The sequence below is a fragment of the Melitaea cinxia genome, chromosome 25 (genome assembly GCF_905220565.1).
Source record: "Melitaea cinxia chromosome 25, ilMelCinx1.1, whole genome shotgun sequence".
Taxonomy (NCBI): Eukaryota; Metazoa; Arthropoda; class Insecta; order Lepidoptera; family Nymphalidae; genus Melitaea; species Melitaea cinxia.
In genome coordinates, this window is record NC_059418.1 from 6,124,530 (window position 1) to 6,148,580 (window position 24,051).

Genomic DNA, 24,051 nt, shown 5'->3' on the forward strand with positions numbered 1-24,051 from the left:
AAGCAAAAACTTTGTAACCCTTTTTACGAAAATTGCGCGGACGGAGGAGTATGAAATTTCGCACACTTATAGTTTATATAGAGAAGGAGTGCAGAATGATAATTTTTTAGTAAAATTGTGCATAAAAATATATTAAATCAATAAATAAATAAAAAATTACACACACCACCATGTATTTGACACAAACACGCATATTATACTCTTTTGTTGATTGTCAAAATCTGTAGTCAAATTGTTTTTTTTTTTTTAAAGGTTCTTTATTTTCATTATACATTTTGTTTTTTTTTTAATTTAAATTTTTAATTATGCTCGAATTTCGACAACTGAGCGACCACTAGTATTCATAAAACGTTCTGGTTTCGTAATTTTCCAGCCCGTCAGAACCTTCTAGAATATTAGAAAACTTTAAGACAAAAAACAGCGGAATGGATCCCAGCGATCGAGTTTAGCGATTCAGTTTTGTTCATATAGGAAGATAGACAAATAAAATTATTATTGTAAATATATATTATGATACTCTTGTTGATACTAAATGAAACATAACTAGTTACTTTACGATTGAACTCGCTTATATAACATTTAATCAAGATTCCAGAACTTTCTAGGTCTAACAGTAATTACAATCCGACAGGTAGTGAACAACTACTACTTCGATGTATCTTATGTCAAATGACACACTGACGTAGTGACAGCACTGCACTAGCTACTTGAGTTTTGTGGGTTCGATACCCACTCGTTACTAATATTAGTGCAAGCTATTTAGATATATTTTTATTAGTCTGGGCGTTTGTGGTTGTTATATAACTATGTTTGCTCACAAACGAAGAAAAACCTAGTTCTATTATATTGATCAGCAAAACAACGTAGGTATATGAAAAAATAGGCAAGTAAATATACGTTATTAGATATAATCCAAAATATAATAGTCGGATCTTGATAAAATTTGAACAGAAGAACTACATGATACGCCAGAAAAAGAATCATCAACCACTAAAAAGTTACGAAGTATACATAGGTATAAAACAACGTAGGTCGACGAAAAAATGATCAATTAAACGCATTATTAGGGTCAAACTACATAACAAGTACTACTTACTACCTTTCTGTTACAAAAAGAATTATCAAAATCAGTCCACCCTGTAAAGTTCTGATGTAAAAAAAAATATTTTTTTAAATACAGTCGAATCGAGAACCTCCTCCGTTTTGAAGTCCTCAGAATAGAACATCTAATAACTTTGATCTCCTTCCAGCCGAGAACACGGGAACACAAGACACGAGGATCTACGACAAAGCCCGCCCATTACCAGCTCTCAGCAAGAGCTCGACCCTAAAGTCCTGGCTAGAAGACTCGTGGCTGCGACCCCCAGCTGGGATCCTGGTGCCCTTGAGACCCCTCGCCTTAAACAGGGCCCTGGGGGTCTGGAACGATTTAGCGGATGAAGGGTTGAACGTGACTGACATCGTCATCGTTGGATATGACTCTAACGGTATTTTTTGTGCTAATTTTTTTAAAATAGTAACTGGGTACTGGCAAAGAAGCGTACGGGCTTCATAATGGTAAGCGATTACCCTAGCCTATAGACATATGCAATACCAGAAGCATCGCAAGTGCGCTGCCTACCCTACACCCTTGACCCTTCTCAGCAACTTCTAGCACTACGTTACTTGTGAGCAGTATTATTTAGCTGTGATTTTCTGTATGGTTGACTTCCTCAGACCAGCAGCTCCAGATTTTGAACAGGATATTTCCTCCTGTGCCCTACGTCAATATGATATTAATGCCTTACATTATTTTGAAAAAAAATAGGTAAAAAAACTTTTTAAATTAAACGGTTTTATGTTAAACATACATTGCAATGTTTAAGATAAATGTACTAAAAACCAAAAAATAATAAAATAGATACAGTCGTGGGAATTATAAACATATGCATAGACTAGACTAAAATAAAACCGTGGGGCACGTCAATTGTCTACAATCGTTGATTAAAATGTTTGTTTTGTAATGTTACACTATAATTAGGCAGTTGTTCAACCGACAACGATGGACGTGTGATAAGTAGGGCTAGAATGTGGAAACAAGCTAGCAAGCTCGATTATAAGCGAGTTTTAGGGTTTCATAGTGGTGAGCGAGTAGTACTTTTATCATATGTTTTGTCGATTAAAGACAAACTACGAGCAGTGAAACGATTCCTCGCCAGCCAGCAGTGTGAATGTCCAACGATAAACTAGTTGAAACATCTCTTTTATTTACATGCAGTGTATAACTATTGGAATTTCCATGAGCAAGAAAAATAATTTTTAACAAAAAAAAAAACCGACTTCAAACAGGAAACTAAAAAGTGAAAAATAAATTTACTTAGTACAAAGTAATTCGTATTTTGATTTAGTTAATCAGAAATGATTAAATAAATATTTTATAATTTTGAAGTCGGTGCCAAGTAAAACAACTACTCTGGTATCTACTCGTAAGTTGTATTCAGTTTTCTTTCATAATTTGTTTCATTAACTATTAGGTTAAATACTGTTATTATTCTGTTATTGTTTTGACATATCTAATAGTATTTTTTGTACTTGTTTGTTGTGTGTGTGTTGTTTGTATTTGTTATTGTAGCCAGGTTGTTATAGTATTTACTTGGCACCAACTTCAAAATTATAAAATATTTATTTAATCATTTCTGATTAACTAAATCAAAATACGAATTACTTTGTACTAAGTAAATTTATTTTTCACTTTTTAGTTTCCTGTTTGAAGTCGGTTTTTTTTTTTTGTTAAAAATTATTTTATTTTACAATTTTTAGTGATGGGTAGACCTAACAAGGATGCTTTTTCTCTTGTGTCGGGGGTCCGGAAACATATACAATACACAAGCACAAACACCCAGACAATGACAAACATCTATATGGCCAATACAAATGTCTGTCGTGCACGGAGATTGAACCCACAAATGCCAGCGCAACAGCCGGTGCTGTGACCGCTGCGCTAACGCGTCGACATACTATGAGTAAAGTTCGCTATCAGGTGTACATAATAACAACCGGGACTGACGGCCTAGCGTGTTATCTGAGGCTAGGTTGGGAGAACCACAAGGATTAACAACTAGACCGAAAATAAATATTTGTATAAACATAAATATCCACTCCGAGCGGGAATAGAACCCGCGACCGTCGGTGTTTAAGCGCCGCCGACACGGCACATGCACCGTTATATCAAAGCGGTCGTCAAACAACAAAAGGTATAACTGCTGAAAATTGTTGAGAAATTCCCTCGAGTGTTTATGGGCTCCATCATCAAACCTGGTCCTGCGACACAGATGATCACACAGCAGGTAATTGCTATAAATCGTTGAAAAGTTCCCTCGACTATCTTTCGTCTCCATCATCAGACTTAATGGCACTTGTAACTCATATAGGTGCAAAGTTCTCATCAATAGAAACGAATTAAGTTCAAACAGCAGGTAATTGCTATAAGTCGTTGAAGAGTTCCCTCGACTATCTTTCGTCTCCATCATCAGACTGAAATAGCACTTATAACTCATACATATGCAAAGTTCTCATCAATAGAAACGAATTAAGTTCAAACAGCTGGTAATTGCTATAAATCGTTAAAGAGTTCCCTCGACTATCTTTTGTCTCCATCATCAGACTGTAATAGCACTTATAACTCATACAGGTGCAAAGTTCTCATCAATAGAAACGAATTAAGTTCAAAAAGCAGGTAATTGCTATAAATTGTTGAAGAGTTCCCTCGACTATCTTTCTTCTCCATCATCAGATCGACTCCAGACCTTTATTTAATAGTAGTGGTTTATAGTACTTAATGAAAACATGATTAAATTTACTAGTCACCCTTACGATTTTTGAAAGTTTCCCTCGATTTCTCTGGGATCCCATCATCAGATCTTGGTTTCCTTATCATGGTACCAAACTATGGATATCTCCTTTCCAACAAAAAAAGAATTATCAAAATCGGTTCATAAACGAAGAAGTTATTTCCGAACATACATAAAAAAAAAAAAAATATATATATACGGTCGAATTGAGTAACCTCCTCCTTTTTTTGAAGTCGGTTAAAAATAGTAAGTAATTTCCTCACCGTCTGCGGGCCAACTGCCTATTTTAACGACGAATTAAACGATTCTTCTATCGCACATTAAGTCGATAATTTGTAGACAATTGACGTGCCCCACGGTTTTATTTTAGTCTAGTCTATGCATATGTTTATAATTCCCACGACTGTATCTATTTTATTATTTTTTGGTTTTTAGTACATTTATCTTAAACATTGCAATGTATGTTTAACATAAAACCGTTTAACTTAAAAAGTTTTTTTACCTATTTTTATTTTCTAGTTTTTAGTTTTTATTTCGCATTCTGTTTAATTCATTTAGTGCTTCATTATTGCAAGGCCCATCTTAAATATTGAGGTTGTATAGTGCACTGTATTCTTCTTGTCTAGCCCTTTTATTTGATACCCATATTGGTGGGATTGATAAAAAATTGTTATCAGACATTTGGTAGCGGCGGCCAGCTTAGATTTCAATTTTGCATAGTAAATTGTATTCTACTTGTTGAGACCTTTCATTTGATACCCATGTTGATGGGATTGATAAAACCTAAGTTATCCGCCATTTTGTAGAGGCCGCCATCTTGGATTTTAATTTTATATAGTACATTGATTATACTGGTTGAGCACTTTCATTTGATACCCATATTGATGGGATCGTTAAAACCTACGTTATCCGCCATTTTGTAGCGGCCGCCATCTTGTATTTCAATTTTTTATAGTATATTGTATTCTGCTTGTTGAGCCCTTTCATTTGATACCCATATTGATGGGATTGATAAAACCTACGTTATCCACCATTTTGTAGCGGCCGCCATCTTGGATTTCAATTTTTTATAGTATATTGTATTCTGCTTGTTGAGCCCTTTCATTTGATACCCATATTGATGGGATTAATAAAACATAAATTATCCGCCATTTTGTAGCGGCGGCCATCTTGAATTTATAATGATAATGAATAAACATAATTGTATTGTCACCAAAATCCAAAGTGTATACAAAATTTCAGATTAATCGGTTGACAGGAAGAGGGTGAAATTTGAATTACTAAATTTGACCCAAGAATAAAAAATAAAACAAACGGGGTGAGCTAAATAAAACCGTTTAAAAAGAATTGATACTCTCCAAACTACTGGATCTATTTTTAAAAAGCACTACTAATAACAACAGCAAGGACCGCTTTCACGTAAAAAAAAACCACTTCATTCCATCCATTCGAGAGCTTCGAAACCAAAAACAGACACAGAGGTAGAATTTAAAGCCAAACTTAAAATATAAATATATATTTCGGCGGTTAAAAATAAATTAAAACCGAATAATAAATAAAGTTAAAATATAGCCTATGTCACAGTGATAAAGTAGCGACTGGTGAAAGAATTTTTAAAATCAGTCCAATTGGCTTTAATCCATTGCAAGCAAACAATACGTTCAATATTTCTTCCCTATAATACTACATCACTACGTAGCATAAAACAAAGTCGCTTCCCGCTGTGTGTATGCTTAGAACTTTAAAACTACGCAACGGATTATGATGCGATTTTCTTTAGTAAGTAGAGTGATTCCAGAGGAAAGTTTATATGTATAATCTTCTTTCAAGCGTAACCTCTAAAGAAAACATGTTTGTATTGTCTAATAATAAAAAGCTGTGAACGCTATATGTAAAGACATTCCGATAGTATATGTAGCATCAGCACTGCACCCGTGCGGGCCAGGGCGGGTCGCTAGTAATAGATAAACAATTGTAATATCGTAAATAGTAGATTCCATGCGAACCAAGTCAGAGGTATAAACTTGTATAATTATCGCTTAATGAATCAGCCAGTGCTGTGTGGCTACGGCACTAAAGAATTTAGCCATCCCCTCTCTTCCCGTGGGTGTCGTAAGAGGCGACTAAGGGATAACAAGGTTCCACAACCACCTTGGAACTTAAGAAGCCGACCGAGCCGGCTTTGAAATACATAGGCCGAAGACGGGCAGCAGCGTCTTCGGTGCGACAAAGCAAGTACTGCGGTCACCAACCCGCCTGCCCAGCGTGGTGACTATGGACAAAACACATGAGTTCACGTTATTTTTGGCGTAAACTTGTGGAGGCCTATGTCCAGCAGTGGACTGTATAGGCTGTAGTGATGTAATGATGAATCAGTCATTGTTACGCAATCTTTGACAATTATTATAATTCCATGTCAACTTGAACTACAATTATTATTATAAGGTGACTTAATTACTAAAACGTAACTACTCTGGTCGCTGGTTCACTCCCACTTAGAGCAGATATTGATTTATAATTATTTTTGAAGTAAAATTTCTTTACGCACGCTTGACTTCGGGGTAAGCTGGTGATGCATGACGAACGTTACGAAAAGTGTAATCGGGCGAAGCGAACGGGAATTGAGAGGGAAATATAAATTATTAGTATTTAGTACTGCTTGAGTATTTCTAAAATTTAAAAGAGAAACTTACACAACATCTCCAAATCAGACACCCCATTGTATGCTTACCTGAAATCAAGAACAAATTTAATTAAGTTACTTAAGAAGACAGATGACAAATAACAGTCAAAAATGTATCTTAAATCTTAATAAAAATGGTAAAGTAGTTGTCACCGAAATAGTGTGCTGAAGGAAATACAAATAAATAAAAAATCTGCGACAATTCTATTGGTACATCATCACAAAGGTTGGCAACGCGCTGGCGATGTTCATTGCGTATTACGCTAATCACTTCCCCGATGGCGGACCATATGTTTGTTTACTACCCTAACGGTATAAAAAATGAAATTTAAAACAATTGAGGTCTTTAATGCTGCAAGTGCAGTCCTCGTGGGTCTCCCCACCATGCCTCGGAGAGCACGGAGTCGGTTCCGGTCGTTATCATATACACCTGATATAGCGATCGTTACTCGTAGTAAGGGAATATATCCGCCATTCCCCATTGGAGCAGCGTGGTGGATTAAGCTCTGATCCTGTTCCTACATGGGGAAAGAGGCCTATGCTAGTAGGATATTACAGGCTGAAGCGTCGAGGCCCGTAATTTTTGGAAGTCGCCCTCTAATATTGTTCAGAAAATGCACTCAATTTCAACAACCACATATGGGTATCCACAAAATCCCACAAAAAAGACACAATGATACCGTATTTCAGATTTCGAAATAATAATGTTACGAACACACAAAGAAACTAGCGCCATCTAGTATTAGAACCGTCACAGGTAGCAGAGGAAATTTCGAAAAACTCTTGGTAACACAACCTTTCAGGAAAATGTTTAATTGACGCTGTGAGCCAATAACTTAGAAAACAGGACAAGTTAACTATATTTACATTTTGAAACTAAAATCATTTTGACAATCATATAAAATATGTTTTAATTTCAATCAGGATAATTTTTTAATTTGTTAGAGTGATTCATGAGTTTCAGACTGGTCTTTCTCAGTTAAACACACATCACGATTCAGTGTTAGCTTCAATAACTAAACAAAAAATTTAAATACTCTGTAAAACTCGAGATTCGTAAAAATTTTAAGTATCTATGACTATTTAAATATACTAGTGGTCGTCCAGTGGTCGAAATTCAACCATAATTAAAAAATTAGATAAAAGAAAACCTAAAAACAATTAAAATAAAAAACTTTTTTTTAATTTATCAAATTGACCACAGACTTTACAATAAACAAAAGAGTATGTATGTATATGCGTGTTGTGTTAAATACATGGTAGTGTGTGTAATGTTTTTTTTTTTAAATTATTTATTGATTTAATGTATTTTTCTTCTCTATATAAACTATAAGTGTACGAAATTTCATAGTCCTCCGTCCGCGCAATTTTCGTAAAAAGGGGTACAAAGTTTTTGCTTCACGTATAGATATATATTTTGATACATTGTTAAATTTTAAAATACTATCTGTTATTTTTTTGTTCCATTCTTTAATGTTATTACCATTACAAGTCAAGCTTTATTTACAAAAAAAAAACTAAGACAATGTAAATGAGGTCTTAAGTGTTTTTAATAACCTATTATAATAATATAAACATCTAAACTAATGTTATAAAGCTGAAAATTTTGTTTCTCGTTTAAGCTCGCTAATCTCAGGAACTATTAGTCCGAATTGAAAAATTCATTTTGTCCTTGATACTCCAATTTCCGAGGATAGTTTATAGGCTAGCTTTTCCTTCAAATTAACGCGTCTCAAACCGCTGGGCGCAGCCAGACTTTATATAAATAAAAATGAATTATCGCTATGTGAGGGTGGCTATATTCTTTAGTACCGTAGCTACGCAGTACAGTGGGTGTCGTAAGAGGCGACTAAGGGATAACACAGTTGCGCTACCACCTTGGAACTTAAAAAGCCGACCAATGGCGGGATAACCATCCAACTGCTGGCTTTAAAATACATAAGCCGAAGACGGGCAGCAGCGTCGTCGGTGTGACAAAGTCAGTACTGCGGTCACCAACCCGCCTGCCCAGCGTGGTGACTATGGGCAAAACACATGAGTTCACGTTATTTTTGGTGTAAACTTGTGGAGGCCTATGTCCAGCAGTGGACTGTATAGGCTGTAATGATGATGATGATATCGATATGTGTACACATAGCTTTAGTAATTAAATAAATTTTTGAAATGTCATGAAAAAATTACTGCTACATATGTATATACGAAGTGCGCCAGGTTTGCTACCTTTTAATGAATTGCAAATTGGTAATCCCTAACGGCGATCGCTACAATATATACCATAACACGAGTCTACAAACGACTCGAGATTTGTGAAACTTTCCAAGATTCAATTTGTGAGGCTTGTAACCTTGGGCGAGTTATGTAAGTTTGCGCTCCAGTTAACACGTGCAATATTTAACTAAGATCGATTCTATGTTGTATACTATCTAATAAATTAAATTCTAACAAAATTATTGTTGTAACTACTTTGTACTTTGAGCAAACGATTTGAATTGAGGTAGAGCGAATTCAACATGTAATATAATGTGCGGTCACGGCAGCAGAGAATATAGTCACCCCCTCTCTTCACGTGGGTATCGTAAGAGGCGAATAAGGGGTAACAAGGTTCCACAACCACCTTGGAACTTAAGAAGCCGACCGATGGCGGGATAACCATCCAACTGCTGGCTTTAAAATACACCAGAGCCAGCTAAATAAGCCAGCCCTGCGGTCACCAAACCGCCTGCCCAGCGTGGTGACTATGGGCAAAACACATGAGTTCACGCCATTTTTTGGTGCGAACTTGTGGAGGTATATGTTCAGCAGTAGACTGCGATAGGCTGATGTGTGTGAGTGTGTTATGACTAGTACGTCCAGTCTACGGTTATTTTCTTCAGAAAATAACTCTGTACTGTCTGTGGCTAAACGATTTTAATTGAGGTAGGGCATAGTCAATAACTCGTACAAAATCTAGAGCAGATCACTAAGAACGTAATAATAATAATAATAATATTCTCTATTGCACACCATTAAAAGATACAAACAAAAGTAGTACAAATAGAGGAAGATGTACAAAGGCATCAACAATACAAAGTACCAACCCGCCTGCCCGGCGTGGTGACTATGGGCAAAACACAAAAATGGCGTGAACTTTTGGAGGCCTATGTACAGTAGTGGACTGCGAAAGGCTGCTGTGATGATGATGATGATGTGATGTACAAAGGCATACTAGAACCTTAGTGAAAAGCACAGCAAATAAGCTCGTGAGATTGATCAAAGTATATTGTTCAAAATCTGGAGCAGATAACTGGTTAATACTTCAACCATCAGAAGACCACAGTCACCACTACTCTCAAGTAATTATATGTTCCAATTGTAGTCAGAGAGCCAGACTTAAGTATACACTAAGCAACGTTTAGCTTCTGATATAGTAGGGAGTTTTTTTATTCGATTTGTTTCGCTTGGGCGTTTTGTAAGATGGTTATTAAATATGAGTCGCGTGCATGACCGAGATATAGACATATAAGGTCATGAAATGGAGTGGAGAGGGTGGGAACTGCAATTTGATACAGATATCCCCCTATCCGCTTCCAGGAGGGCTGGAAGCCTGGCGGAGATACAGCAGGGTATAATTGGCTAAGATAACCACTTACCATACAATTATTTTGCCATTCTAGTACATAGTATAAAAAAAACGTGTAGTGTCGTGCGACGCCAGATAGGAACGAAGTTCCTTGTTATAAAATATTTATTTCAAGTTGTATTCGAGGTATAAAAAAAATAATTATATTCAGGTATACATTTTATATTATGATTTTTTATCGATTAAAATAAAAAAAACGACTTTACAAAAATATCTCAACACTAAATATGTTTAGATAATTTTTTTATTTATATTGATTTATATTTTTATATGTGCTGTGTGGTTTCGGCACTAAAGAATTTAGCCACCCCATCTCTTCCCGTGGGTGTCGTAAGAGGCGACTAAGGGATAGCACAGTTCCACTACCACCTTGGAACTTAAAAGGCCGACCGATGGCGGGATAGCCATCCAACTGCTGGCTTTTTAAATGCACAGACCGAGGACGGGCAGCAGCGTCTTCGGTGCGACAAAGTCAGCCCTGCGGTCACCAACCCGCCTGCCCAGCGTGGTGACTATGGGCAAAAACCCCCATGAGTTCGAACCTAAAAATAAGGCCCTCAGTTCCCGGCAGCCCCACTATTCCCGGCTACGGCAGCGGCCGTGGTAACGGTGGGGTAGAGGGTGCTAAGAATCACCGGGGTACGGGAGGCTGCCATAGAAAAATATTCCTGGCTACGTATAATGGACGCACGCTACGGTTGGACCATCACCTCACCGAACTTGAGGTAGAACTTAGTCACATTAAGTGGAGCATACTGGGGTTGTCTGAAGTCCGAAGAGAGGGAGAGGACACGATGATCCTGGACTCCGGGCACTTGTTCTACTTCCGTGAAGGTGATGGGCTTTCCCAAGGTGGCGTCGGTTTTCTGGTTCACAAGACTCTCACTAACAACGTTGTGGAAGTCAGTAGTGTGTCGACCCGGGTAGCGTACCTTGTACTTAAGCTCACCGACAGGTACTCCCTGAAAGTGATACAGGTATATGCGCCGACCTCGGCACACTCTGACGATGAAGTCGAAGCCTTGTATGAAGATATCACAAGGGCCATACATGGCACTACTTCGACCTTCTACAGCGTTGTTATGGGAGACTTCAACGCTAAAGTGGGAGTACAAGGCCGCGACGGATCGAGCATCGGACCACACGGATTGGGGCACAGGAATCACAGGGGGCAGACGCTTGTCAACTTCCTCGAATCGGAGGGGCTCTTCTTGATGAACTCATTTTTTGAGAAGAAGCCCCAAAGGAGGTGGACATGGCAAAGCCCCGATACTGTGACGAGGAACGAGATAGATTTCATCATAGCGGATAAAAGGCATATATTCAGAGATGTCTCAGTGGTTAACAGGTTTAACACCGGCAGCGACCACCGGCTAGTACGGGGCACTCTGAATATATGTCTCCGAAAGGAGCGGACCCGCTTGATGAAATCTACTCTCCGACCTACGCTGCCCCAAATACTATGTGGCTCCGAGCAGTTTCAGTTGGAACTCCAAAACCGATTCGATTCGCTGGAAACTACTAGCGACGTGGACGAGATAACCGACAACGTGGTGAAGACGGTGTGTACACTGGGTCGCAGGCACTTTCCACCAACAAAGCCAACGAAGCAGTCCAAACTTTCTCCCGAAGCCTTGGATCTGATGCGGCAGAGGCGCGAGTTGCCGGCTGCTTCGCCAGAACAGAGGGCTCTTTCCAAGAGGGTACGGAAAATTATTCGCCGAGACCTCCGCTGCTCAAATACGAGAGAGGTTGCTACTCTGATTGAGCAGAATAGGGGGTCCAAAGTTTTCCAAAGACCATTGGGGAGAAGCCTTCTTGCGAAGCTTAAAACAGCAGATGGCAGAACCGTCTGCTCTCGCCCTCAGGTCCGAGAAGAGGTTGAGAATTTTTATGGACAGCTGTACTCGTCGAGCGCACGCAAGCCTGCGACTTGGGACACCGAAGATCCACGGGCACCATTGTTGCGCCATTATTCGGAGTGTATCCCGGACTTCGAAGAGGATGAGATTGGTGCAGCGCTCGGGCAGCTTAAAAACGGAAGGGCCCCGGGGGATGACGGAGTTACCACTGAACTCCTTAAAGCCGCAGGGCGACCTGTCCTGAAAGCCTTGGCAAGACTATTTAACGCCGTCATCCACCGAGGTACCACGCCGGAGGCGTGGTCCAGGAGTGTGGTGGTGCTGTTCTTTAAGAGAGGCGATAAGTCTCTGTTAAAGAATTACAGACCGATCTCACTTCTGAGCCACGTCTATAAGCTGTTTTCGAGGGTTGTTACGAATCGTCTCGCCAGAAGACTCGACGAATTCCAACCACCAGAGCAGGCTGGGTTTCGAAATGGCTACAGCACCGTGGACCACATCCATACTGTTCGGCAGATTATCCAAAAGACGGAAGAATATAATCAACCGCTGTGTATGGCATTTGTGGACTACGAGAAAGCCTTCGACTCCGTCGAGACCTGGGCTGTCCTGCCGGCCTAGCATGCGCGCCACGACAAAATTTTGTCTACCCCTTTTCTCGTATTATCTCTCTATGTCTACAGCAGCTAACATGCGTGCACGCGATACTCTTCTCGTTACGTCAAGAAGAGATAATCATTAAATTTTAGTGATCTGTGATATTTATCTCTACGGAAGCTAACATGACATCGTAATTTTGTCTAATTTTGTCGTTTTAGGAAGAGAAACTTCTCGTCTTCAATATTATCGACGAGAAAGACGATAAATAAAAAATAAATAAAACCGGGTGCCTATTTTTTGTATACCATGGCGTTTCCCTATTATAATTATATAATTTCGGTATACGAAGAGCGGGAAATGCGAAATATTTTGTGCCATATAATGACACAAAAAACGTATTTGCGCCCTGTTGCTTCTTATTCTAAATAATAATAATAATAACACTTTATTTCAGACCAAAGTATAAGTCCATATTGGGTTAGTACAACAAGACAAGACAACATTCAGAATAAAAAACAAAACAAAATTATATTAAAAAAATTAATAACTAAAAATAAAATTAAATAGAATAAAAGTAAAATCAATAATAAAAAAAAAATTCAAAAATTCAAAAAATTTTAAAAATTAAAAAAAAAAAAAAAAAAAAAAAAAAAAACAATGCGTGATAGATTACAATTATCTAATGTGCGACAAGATATAAAGCACAACACGAGCATATTGTTTTACATATATAATTAAATTCATTTACTTACGCCGTTTTATTTTCCATATTAGATTTTTTTAATTAGATATACACTTTTTATCTTAGCCAAAAGGCCGAGAACATTGTTAAATAAAACATGTGTCACTCGTTTGAAATTGGTCAATAACCTTGTAAATTCAACTTTACGACATAAGATATAAGAATGATATTCAGTTGGGATTATGGTTGATAATGTTTCTCTACTCGACAAGGCGAAGTCTTCGGAAGAGAATTTTGTCTCTCGTAGTGCGCATGTTAGGGTAATCGAGAAAATACTCGATGTAGACATTAACTCTCTCTCTCGTCAAGAGATATCTCGTTGTATGCATGCTAGGCCGGCTGGACTCTCTGCAGAGATGTCATATCGACTGGCGATATATCGAGATACTAAAATCTATGTACGACGCGGCGACGATGACCGTTCATGTCAATGACCAAAGAACAAGACCTATTTCCCTCCGGCGCGGGGTAAGACAGGGGGATGTAATATCACCGAAACTGTTTACCACTGCGCTAGAGGATGTTTTTAAGACCTTGGATTGGGGGGAACGGGGCATCAACGTCAACGGTGAATTCATCTCTCACCTTCGTTTCGCCGACGATATTGTCATCTTTGCGGAGACGCTGGATGAGTTAGGCCAAATGCTGGCCGGCCTAAACGAGTCCTCCCGACGTGTCGGTCTCTGTATGAACTTGGATAAGACGAAAGTTATGTTTAACAACCAAGTCATACCGATACCGGTATCGGTCGATGGTACCCTTCTCGAAGTTGTTCAGGATTATATTTACCTAGGCCATACTATCCAACTAGGCCGCAACAACTTCGAGAAGGAGGCCGATAGGAGGATTCGGTTGGGCTGGGCGGCGTTTGGCAGACTCCGTCGAGTCTTCACTTCGAAGATTCCGCAATGCTTGAAGACAAAAGTTTTCGAGCAATGCGTCCTGCCTGTGTTAACATACGGAGCCGAGACGTGGACACTGACCAAGGGACTGGTCCACAAGTTTAAAGTCGCTCAACGTGCAATGGAACGGGCCATGCTTGGGGTCTCTCTCAAAGACAGGATTAGAAATGAGACTATCCGCGGGAGAACGAAAGTAACCGACATAGCCCACAGAATTAGCAAGTTGAAGTGGCAGTGGGCTGGTCATCTGTGTCGCAGGACCGATGGCCGTTGGAGTAGACGGGTCCTAGAGTGGAGACCGCGTCTTGGCAAACGCAGTGTGGGACGTCCTCCGGCCCGTTGGACCGACGATCTACGTAAGATTGCCGGTGTAGGCTGGATGAGGATTGCGGAAGACCGGGATGTGTGGCGCGAACTTGGGGAGGCCTATGTCCAGCAGTGGACTGCGATAGGCTGAAGTGATATTTTTATATATAACAATTATCGAATGATATAATAATAATAGCAAACTGCAATAATAATAACAGCCATCATGTTGACTATACATTAGACAATTTATAGTCATCATACATAGACTAAACATAAATATCTTACGCTTTTATTTAACGTTACGGTTACCCCAACGCAACGCGCCATAAGGGACTTCGTTCCAAAACAAGCAATCTAACAATGGGAGCCTAATATTCTAACAAACTTATATTTGCTGAGTAAACTTGACTACCTACATTTAGGTACTCGTTGCTTATATTACTGAATCAACCCTAATATAATTATGATCCCTAATATAAAAATGTTGTATTTTTCATCTTACCAGTAGCGTCTAAAATTCCATATCAAGCATGTAGTAATTCAAACATCAATACATATAATAAAAATGTAAATGTAATATGTTTTTGCACAATAATCTCAGAAACGGCTTATCCGATTTTGATGCGGTTTTTACTAATATATTGTGGTAAGCTTCACTTAACATTTAGTGTTAGTTTCATGTCAATCGGTTCATAAATAAAAAAGTTATTCAAATTTAAAGGAACACGTTGAAAATTTAAATACCCAAAACGACGGTGATTATAATCCAAAATAATTATGGAGCAGCCCGACTGGGGTAGTACCTCGACCTTACAGAAGATCACAGCAAAATAATACTGTTTTCAAGCAGTATTGTGTTCCTGTTGGTGAGTAAGGTGACCAGAGCTCCTGGGGGGATTGGGGATTGGTCGGCAACGCGCTTGCGATGCTTCTGGTGTTGCAGGTGTCTATAAGCTACGGTAATCGCTTACCATCAGGTGAGCCGTACGATTGTTTGCCGACCTAGTGACATAAAAAAAAAAAAAAACCGAAATAATCCATCATTATATCCAAAATTTGCTGTTCAAAGTCATTATTCCACGCGGACGAAGTCGCGGGCACAGCTAGTTATTTGAACATAAGCTATCTTTTTAGTCAGGATATTTAAATCAATTGATTAATTTCAACAAAAAGTTGAACATTTCAAATAAAAACAAAATCTACACCTATCTAAATTAATGGAACATATCATTCCTCCTAAAAAACACATAATAAATTATACATACAATTTCGACAACAGTAAGAAAAGCAAGTTTATCGCCTTTCATTTAGACATCAAGGTAAAAAAAAGGCAAAAAAATGTTCACAAAATCCGGTACATAAGTAAAAAATAAGATAACAACGGAAGTATACATACTCGTATTATGTTATTGCATATGTTCTGCAAAATCTTTACATAGTACATAATTGTGTTTGCTCGCAAACGAAAAAAAAAACCGACTTCAATTACATCGACAAGTAATACAACGTAGATCGACGAAAAAATAGTCAAGCAACTACGCGTTATCAAAGATTACTCAAAAAGTAGTTATCAGATCTCGATGAAATTTATATGTGACCACATGATAAACATCAGCTTTCGATTAAATTAAAAATTATCAAAATCGGTACACGCAGTAAAAAGTTATTACGGATTTTCGAGAGTTTCCCTCGATTTCTCTGGGATCCCATCATCAGATCCTGGTTTCCTTATCACAGTACCAAACTAGGGATATCCCCTTTCTAACAAAAAAAGAATTATCAAAATCGGTACATCCAGTAGAAAGTTATGCGGTATAATACAACGTAGGTCGACGAAAAAAGCGTCAAGTAAAAACGCATTATTAGATATAACTCGAAAAGTAGTTGTTACATCTCAAATAAATTTAAATGGGACCAATTGGCACACACCACCTTTCGATCAAAACAAAATTTGTCGAAATCGGTCCACCCGGTCAAAAGTTCTGATGTAACATACATAAAAAAAAAAAAAAAAAAAATACAGTCGAATTGAGAACCTCCTCCTTTTTTGGAAGTCGGTTAAAAACAAAGTCGCGTCCCGCTGTCTGTATGTTCAGATCTTTAGAACTACGCAACGTATTTTGATGCGGTTTTCTTTAATAAATAGATTGATTCCAGAGGAAGGTTTACATGCATAATATAGTAGAGAATAAGTATAGTAGAACACTGATAGTTTTTGCAGCCGTGCGAAGCCGGTGCGGGTCGCTTAAGCCAATGATCTCTAAATACGCTAATTTTTTACTTTTTTTTTTCACTTTACTCATTGTATAGTATTGTTATAATATACTAGCTGACTCGGCAAACGTTGTCTTACCACTAAACGCTATTTAAAAATAGGGGTTGGTGGTAGAAGGGTGAAAATTTAGGGTTGTATCTGGGGGCACGGTAGTGCCCCCGCCAAGACGAAACAAAAAAAAAAAAAAAAAAAAAACGAAAAGCACTACCTATCTTTTCTCGAAGCGCTTCGTCGTTTTTTTGAACCCTCATAACTTGGGTTTGGATTATACCAGATAAACAAAATTCTGGGGATATGATGTCAATAGCGGATTTATTAAACATATAAAGTTTCAATTGCATAGCTCTTATACTTTAGATTTTATTGATACCTAAAAAACCCCGATTTCGTCACTCACTGATGATCATCAAAATTCATAGAGTACTTCCTGAAGTCCCAGAAAGCTGAAATTTGGTATGTAAGCTAGTATTAGTACACAAACAACAAAAAAATTCTAAAACTTGGAACTTTTACCCCCTAACCCCTTAAAATAGGAGATGGAAGTTTGTATGAGACTTCCGCAAATTTTAATGCTAGAGGTCTGAAAATTGATATAGGGACTCCTTGTTATTAATAATAATAATAAAATATATAAAAAATAAAAATCGGTTATTAGTTTATGTCGAAAATTTACATTTTGTAATTTTGCTATTTAAGTTTTGGCGGAGGTCACTGTTTGCATATCAGTTCAACATAAAATCAAAAACAGCGTGCTTAAACCGAATATTGTGAAGATTGGATGATATTTATGGTATAAAATGTGTCGGAGCTAAAATGCAGCTATAATATTGTCATAAGCAACTTACAAAAAGAAGTGAAATCCCACCAAAAACATTTTCATGTAAAATGTTGCCAAGACGAGATCATATGGCTCGCACTGTCAAAAAGTTATCAGATCTCATGTAGAGCCAAGCTTCTAACTCTACACGCCCTAACTCTGCAAACCCTAACTTTACAAACTCTACACCTTAGTCAAAATATGTGGCTTGGCCGTTTCGTTACTACCGGCTGCCGATGTTGTAGATGACGACTTTCCTGTCTCATTTATATATATGTATATTTTCTTTTTATTTTTTATTATATGTATATCAATTATTCTTCTTCTTTTTATTTTTTCTTTAATAGAACTATTGTATAACAGAAAAGTAATAAACAGTGAATAAATTTTTCACCTTACGCCCACGTGACGGTAGCGAAACGGTCAAGCCACATATTTTGACTAAGGTGTAGAGTTTGTAAAGTTAGGGTTTGCAGAGTTAGGGCGTGTAGAGTTAGAAGCTTGGCTCTACATGAGATCTGATAACTTTTTGACAGTGCGAGCCATATGATCTCGTCTTGGCAACATTTTACATGAAAATGTTTTTGGTGGGATGTATTTTTACGCCAAATCATAATAAAATAAAAAATAGATGATTTATCTAAAAATTAAAAAAAAAATTAGGGGTGGACTACCCTTAACATTTAGGGAATGAAAAATAGATGTTGTTCGATTCTCAGACCTACCCAATATGCACACAAAATTACATGAGAATTGGTCAAGCCGTTTCGTAGGAGTTTAACTACAAATACCGCGACACGAGAATTTTATATATTAGAAGATGTATTCCGTTTCAACACTTGTAAACTGGAATGCCAATAAAAAGTTTTTTTTCTTTCTTTCTTATAATGCATGCATTTTATACGCATTTTGCTGTTTTATGTATGAGAACATACACCTTCGTTTACTACAACGTTGGCAAATAGCTGCATGGTTGTCTTGATGCTAAACGGATCCCGTAGCCTATGGCCCGATCCCCGACCCTCCCCAGAAACTCTGGTCAACTCACTCACCACCGGAACACAACACTGCTTGAAAGCAGTATTATTTAGCTGTGGTCTTCTGTAAGGTCGAGGTACTACCCCAGACAGGCATTTTGAGCAAGATATTTGCTGCTGTGGTCTACATCAATATACACTAAATGCACTTTTTTGTTGTTGCCAGGAGTGAGCTGGAGATCCCGTCACAACCTTCAACCAACTAGCAGCGGGAGCGACAAAACAGTTTCGGAGGCTCTATCAAAACTTCTGTCAAAGTATCAAGTAAGTGAATTTTATTGTATGCAACAACAAAAAAATAAAAAAAAATTAAACTAGCGACTGGACCCTGACTTCGCATGAGAGCACTGCTGATCTTTACAAATAAATAAAATTGGAGTGTCTGTTTGTAATGTTAAAATGACCGCTTTTACTAAATGCATATGGATGTACACACGGTTCATATACCAAAATAACATTTTTTACAATTTTCGTCTGTCTCACAGTTCAGTTGGAAATCTATGTCGTGACTAAACTGTTGCTTCTATTATACTGATTGATCTTGTTTGATTATATAGCTTACTCGCTACGCCCGCGACTTCGTCCGCGTGGAATTAAACAAAAAAGTTATTGTTTAGTTCGCAGCGTTATATAGGTAAATAAATTTCTAAAATAAAAGTAGCCGTTATTAATATGATGATAAAATTTACTCCTTACTACATTAGCTATCTGCCAGTGAAAGTCCCGTCGAAATCGGTTCAGCCGTTTCAGAAAAAACAACAAGTCGGAACAAACAGACAAAAATTGTAAAAAATATTATTTTGATGTATGTTCCCTGTATACATACATATGAATGTAGTAAAAAGCGGTTCTTTGAATATTACAAATAGACACTCCAGTTTTATTTACTTGTATATAATCTTCTATAATATAAAAATGATTCGCTGAATGTGTTGCTAAGCGCAAAACTCGAGAACGGTTGGACCGATTTCGCTAATTCTTTTTTTTAAATATTCCTTGAAGTACAAGAAGGGTTCTTACGGAGAGATAAATTCAAAAAAAAATTTAAATTTCCTGAAAAAGTCTAAAAACAACACTTTTCTATACTCCCATACAAAAGATTTGTGATAATACTTAAAAGTCAATTTGAACTTTAATACCATACGATAAAGTTTGTGTTAGGCGATACGAAGTTCGCCGGGTCAGCTAGTAATAAATAATATAAACGCTTCACACTCAACAGCCGCCATTGTCTCCTGTGTCGGGGGTTTGGAAACACACACATTAAACAAGCACAAACGCCCAGACCACGACAAACATCTATATGGCCAATACAAATATCTTTCGTGAGCGGGGATCTAACCGGCGACCGCCAGCGCAACAGTCAGTACTGTGACCGCTGCGCCAAAGCATCGTCAGTATATAGATAAATGATATTAAGTACCTACATGTGATTTAATTTAATAGATCTCCTGTATATACCATTACTTATTTATAGTAAGACGTCGTGACAACCTTAAGGTTTTTATTGGAACACTGACCCCTAAATTTATAACAACAAGGTCATAGAAGGCAAGTGTGAATAGAGACACGTAGCTTCCGCAAACAAAACCTTCGCAGAACCTTCAATCTTTTAGTATTTAATCTATATTCCAATATTTTTTCACCTTAAAATTTTTGCTGACTTCAATCAATTTGGGCTCCATGTCTGATATTATTCATATTCGCGTTGGCGCAACGCTCATAATACTGGTTTGTGGCTGTTGCGCTAGCGGTTACTGATTCGATCCCCATACATGGCAAACTGTGGTTGACATAAAGATATTTTCCGTGGTCTGGGTGTTTGTGCAGTCCTTGTGGGTCTCCCCATCGCGTCTCGGGGAGCACGTTAAGCCGTCGGTCCCGGTCGTTATTATGTGTGTATATACACCTGATAGCGATCGTTACTCATAGTATGGAATATATCCACCAACTCGCATTGGAGCGGCGTGGTAGATTAAACTCTGATCCTTCTCTTACATGGGGAAAGAGGCCTATGCCCAGCAGTTGGATATTATAGGCTGAAGCGTCATACAGATGTTTGCGGTAGTCTGGACGTTTGTGCTTCTGTATTTTGTGTTTCCGGACACCCAACACAAATCCTAGTGAGAGCCGTTGAGTGTAAGGCTTTTCTGACGTAGAAATTTATAATATTTACAATGAGATATTAGAAAATGTTTTTTTTATATTTTTTGTTTTTTTAATACAAAAAAAAATACAGTCGAATTGAGAACCTCCTCCTTTTTTGGAAGTCGGTTAGAAGTTTCATCAAGCGTTTCGCCCCTTTAAGGATAGAATTTCTAAAAACGTATTTACTCATTTTCGATCACTCTAACATGTCAGCTTTTGATGCAAACTTTCAACCCCTATTTCACACCCTTCGATGTAGGAATGTCATTCAGTGAGTTACTAAATCAAAACTTGTTATTTTATAAGTACATATAAGTAAATACAACGATATCATAACTAAATTATAATTTTTTAAAAACTAAATTGCAATTTTTTTTCTGGTTATAAAATTTGATGGAGGTTATACCTACTCTCGATCGTACCGTTCAATCTCCTTCGTGTATTCTCAATCCTACGTGACATTGACGTTATCTGTGCTCTTTTGGCGCCATTTGAAGGCAATCAATCAAATCATTGATTAATTTATTCATCGAAAATATATTGCATTTTTAATTTAGTGCACAATTTTGGTATAGGATTTTGTTTAAATTGATTGAAGAGTAATCAGAACAAAATATAAAAACACTCATAAGATGAGTGTGAACTAACAGTCGGAACTATAATTATTTTTTCCTGGGTTGACCGATTTTGAGGATTTTTTTAATTGAAAGCTGCTGCGTGTATGAGGTTACATTTAAATTCAATGAAATTTGACAAAACAACTTTTCGAGCTATATCTAATAACGAATAATTATTCTCTTAACTATCATTTCGTCGACGTACGTTGTATTATACCGTATAACTTTTTTGTGGCTGGACAGATTTTGATGATTCTTATTTGAATCGTAAGCTGATGTTTGTCTTGTCTCCATTTAAACTCTATCGAGATCTGATTACCACTTTTTGAATAAAATTTGATAACACGTATTATATTTATATATTACGTGTCCTATATTTTCGTCTACTTACGTTGTATTACTTGTCGATGTAATTGAAGTCGGGTTTTTTTTTCGTTTATTACCACGCAAAACCTATTACTGTCCGTTTTTAAACATGACGTTAAAGATTCAATAAAAGACACAACGAACCGTGTATTTGCATTCAAAAGAAACACATGTGGAGCCATTCACGAATCGGTCACGCATTAATATAACACATAATAACATTTAAAATATTATTGTTTGGCTTATATGTGAAACATTACATCTACTAATATTTTGAAACAATTAATTTTACAAATATTTCAGAGGTTAAATCATCAGGTCGTTATGACGACAATATTTTGTATTTTTCTCAACTGGAAAACGGTTCTGTGTATGCAAAGAATTTTTAGAATAAAACCAATTTGTAATACACTAGCTGTGCCCCTCGGATTCGCACGCTTTGATTTGAGGAAAAAATATAGCCTATAGCCTTCGTCAGTAAATGGTCTATTAAACACAAAAATGATTTTTCAATTCGAACCTGTATGTATGTAGTTACTGAGACAAGCGCGTTCAATATTTTCATGTTTATTACGATAAACATTATTTAGTTCTAACACACTATTCTATGTTATGCTATCACAAATTCTCTCTCCTTCGTAACATAATGTTATATATAATATAGCCTATAGAGCCTATTAACCGCTTGCCGTGAAATCTATCTGACGTCAGGACAGTTCAAGGCTTATTTTACCTCCTGCTGATAAAGCCTATCTGTAACTTATGTATCAGATAAGCTACGATTATTATCCTTATAATTTCAATTAAAATTAATTTAAGCCTTTTGTTAACAGGGAGTCTACACAGATTCAAACAACGACGGTACAATGAGAGCTATTGCATCAGCCGCTAAACTGGTGCCCTACGACAGCGCCCTGTTCGTAGTTACGGACAAGGGCCCCGGTGACCCTCAACGTCTACCCCTAGCTCTGAGGGCCTTGGTGGAGAAGAGATTGAAGGTAGATCGAAAAAAAGTCATCATTCATCATCATTCCAGCCTATTGCAGTCCACTGCTGGACATAGGCATCCACAAGTTCGCGCCAAAAATGCGTGAACTCATGTTTGTTGCCCATAGTCACCACGCTGGGCAGGCGGGTTGGTGACCGCAGGGCTGGCTTTGTTGCACCGAAGACGCTGCTGCCCGTCTTCGGTCCGTGTATTTCAAAGCCAGCAGTTGGATGGTTATCCCGCCATCGGTCTGCCTTTTAAGTTCCAAGGTGGTAGTGAAACTGTGTAATCCCTTAGTCGCCTCTTACGACACCCACGGGAACAGAGGTGGTGGCTATATTCTTTAGTGCCGTAGCCACACAGTAAAAAGTTTGTTTGTTTTTGGAGTTTAGTAAAGCACTGTCTTATATCTGCCGTTTGCGGGTTCGATCCCACAATTGTATTAGCGGTATTTGTATGCATATCGGGTAGGTCTGAGAATCGGCTACCATCTATTTTTCATACCCCTAAGTTATAAGGGGGATTAAGGGGGTTAGGAACGTATATAGCAAGACAACGTTTGCGGGGTCAGCTAGTATATGTATAAATAAATATATATTACACCCATGCTCAAACAGAAATGAGTTAAATATACATCGTATTGTTTTATGCGTTTATCAATGTTGATGCGTATTTAGCGTAACAGAAAAATGTTGAAATAATGCATTTTTTGCGAGAAGTTTCCTAAATTTACAATGCAATTGTTTAGTGCAACGGTCGGAACGTGAAATACGTATTTTTCTTATAACTAAAATGGTAAATAAACAAAATATCGGGTTTGCTAGCAAATGAAAAAAAAACCGACTTCAATTACATCGATAAGTAATACAACGTAAGTAGACGAAAAAATTAACAAACGCAGTAGTCGCCACTACCATTTTCGAAAATTCCCCTAGATTTCGCTGGAATGCCATTATCAGATCCTGGTTTCCTTATCATGGTACCACTCTTGGGACATTTCCTTTCGAACAAAAAAAAAAGAATCAGCAAAATCGGCTCATGAACGATCAAATTATCGGCGAACACACATAAAAAAATATACCTATATTACGGTCGAACTGAGAAATCTCCTCCTTTTTCGAAGTTGGTGATGGCATCTCAGAGAAATCGAGGGGAAAGTTCGAAAATCGTAGTGGCGACTCGTGCGTTTATTAATTTTTTTCGTTCGATTGTTAAATTATTTCGTCTACTTACGTTGTATTACTTGTCAATGTAGT

General features: G+C 37.7%; 1 protein-coding gene across 1 annotated transcript in view; it reads left to right on the forward strand.

Moving 5' to 3' along the window:
• The window catches only part of LOC123666170, a 74,743-nt gene that overhangs the window by 23,481 nt on the left and 27,211 nt on the right, over positions 1 to 24,051 (forward strand). The window contains exons 4-6 of the mRNA XM_045600372.1: positions 1,251 to 1,487; positions 18,843 to 18,940; positions 22,641 to 22,805. Coding sequence (XP_045456328.1) covers positions 1,251 to 1,487; positions 18,843 to 18,940; positions 22,641 to 22,805 — 500 coding nt within the window. The remainder of the gene's footprint in view (positions 1 to 1,250; positions 1,488 to 18,842; positions 18,941 to 22,640; positions 22,806 to 24,051) is intronic.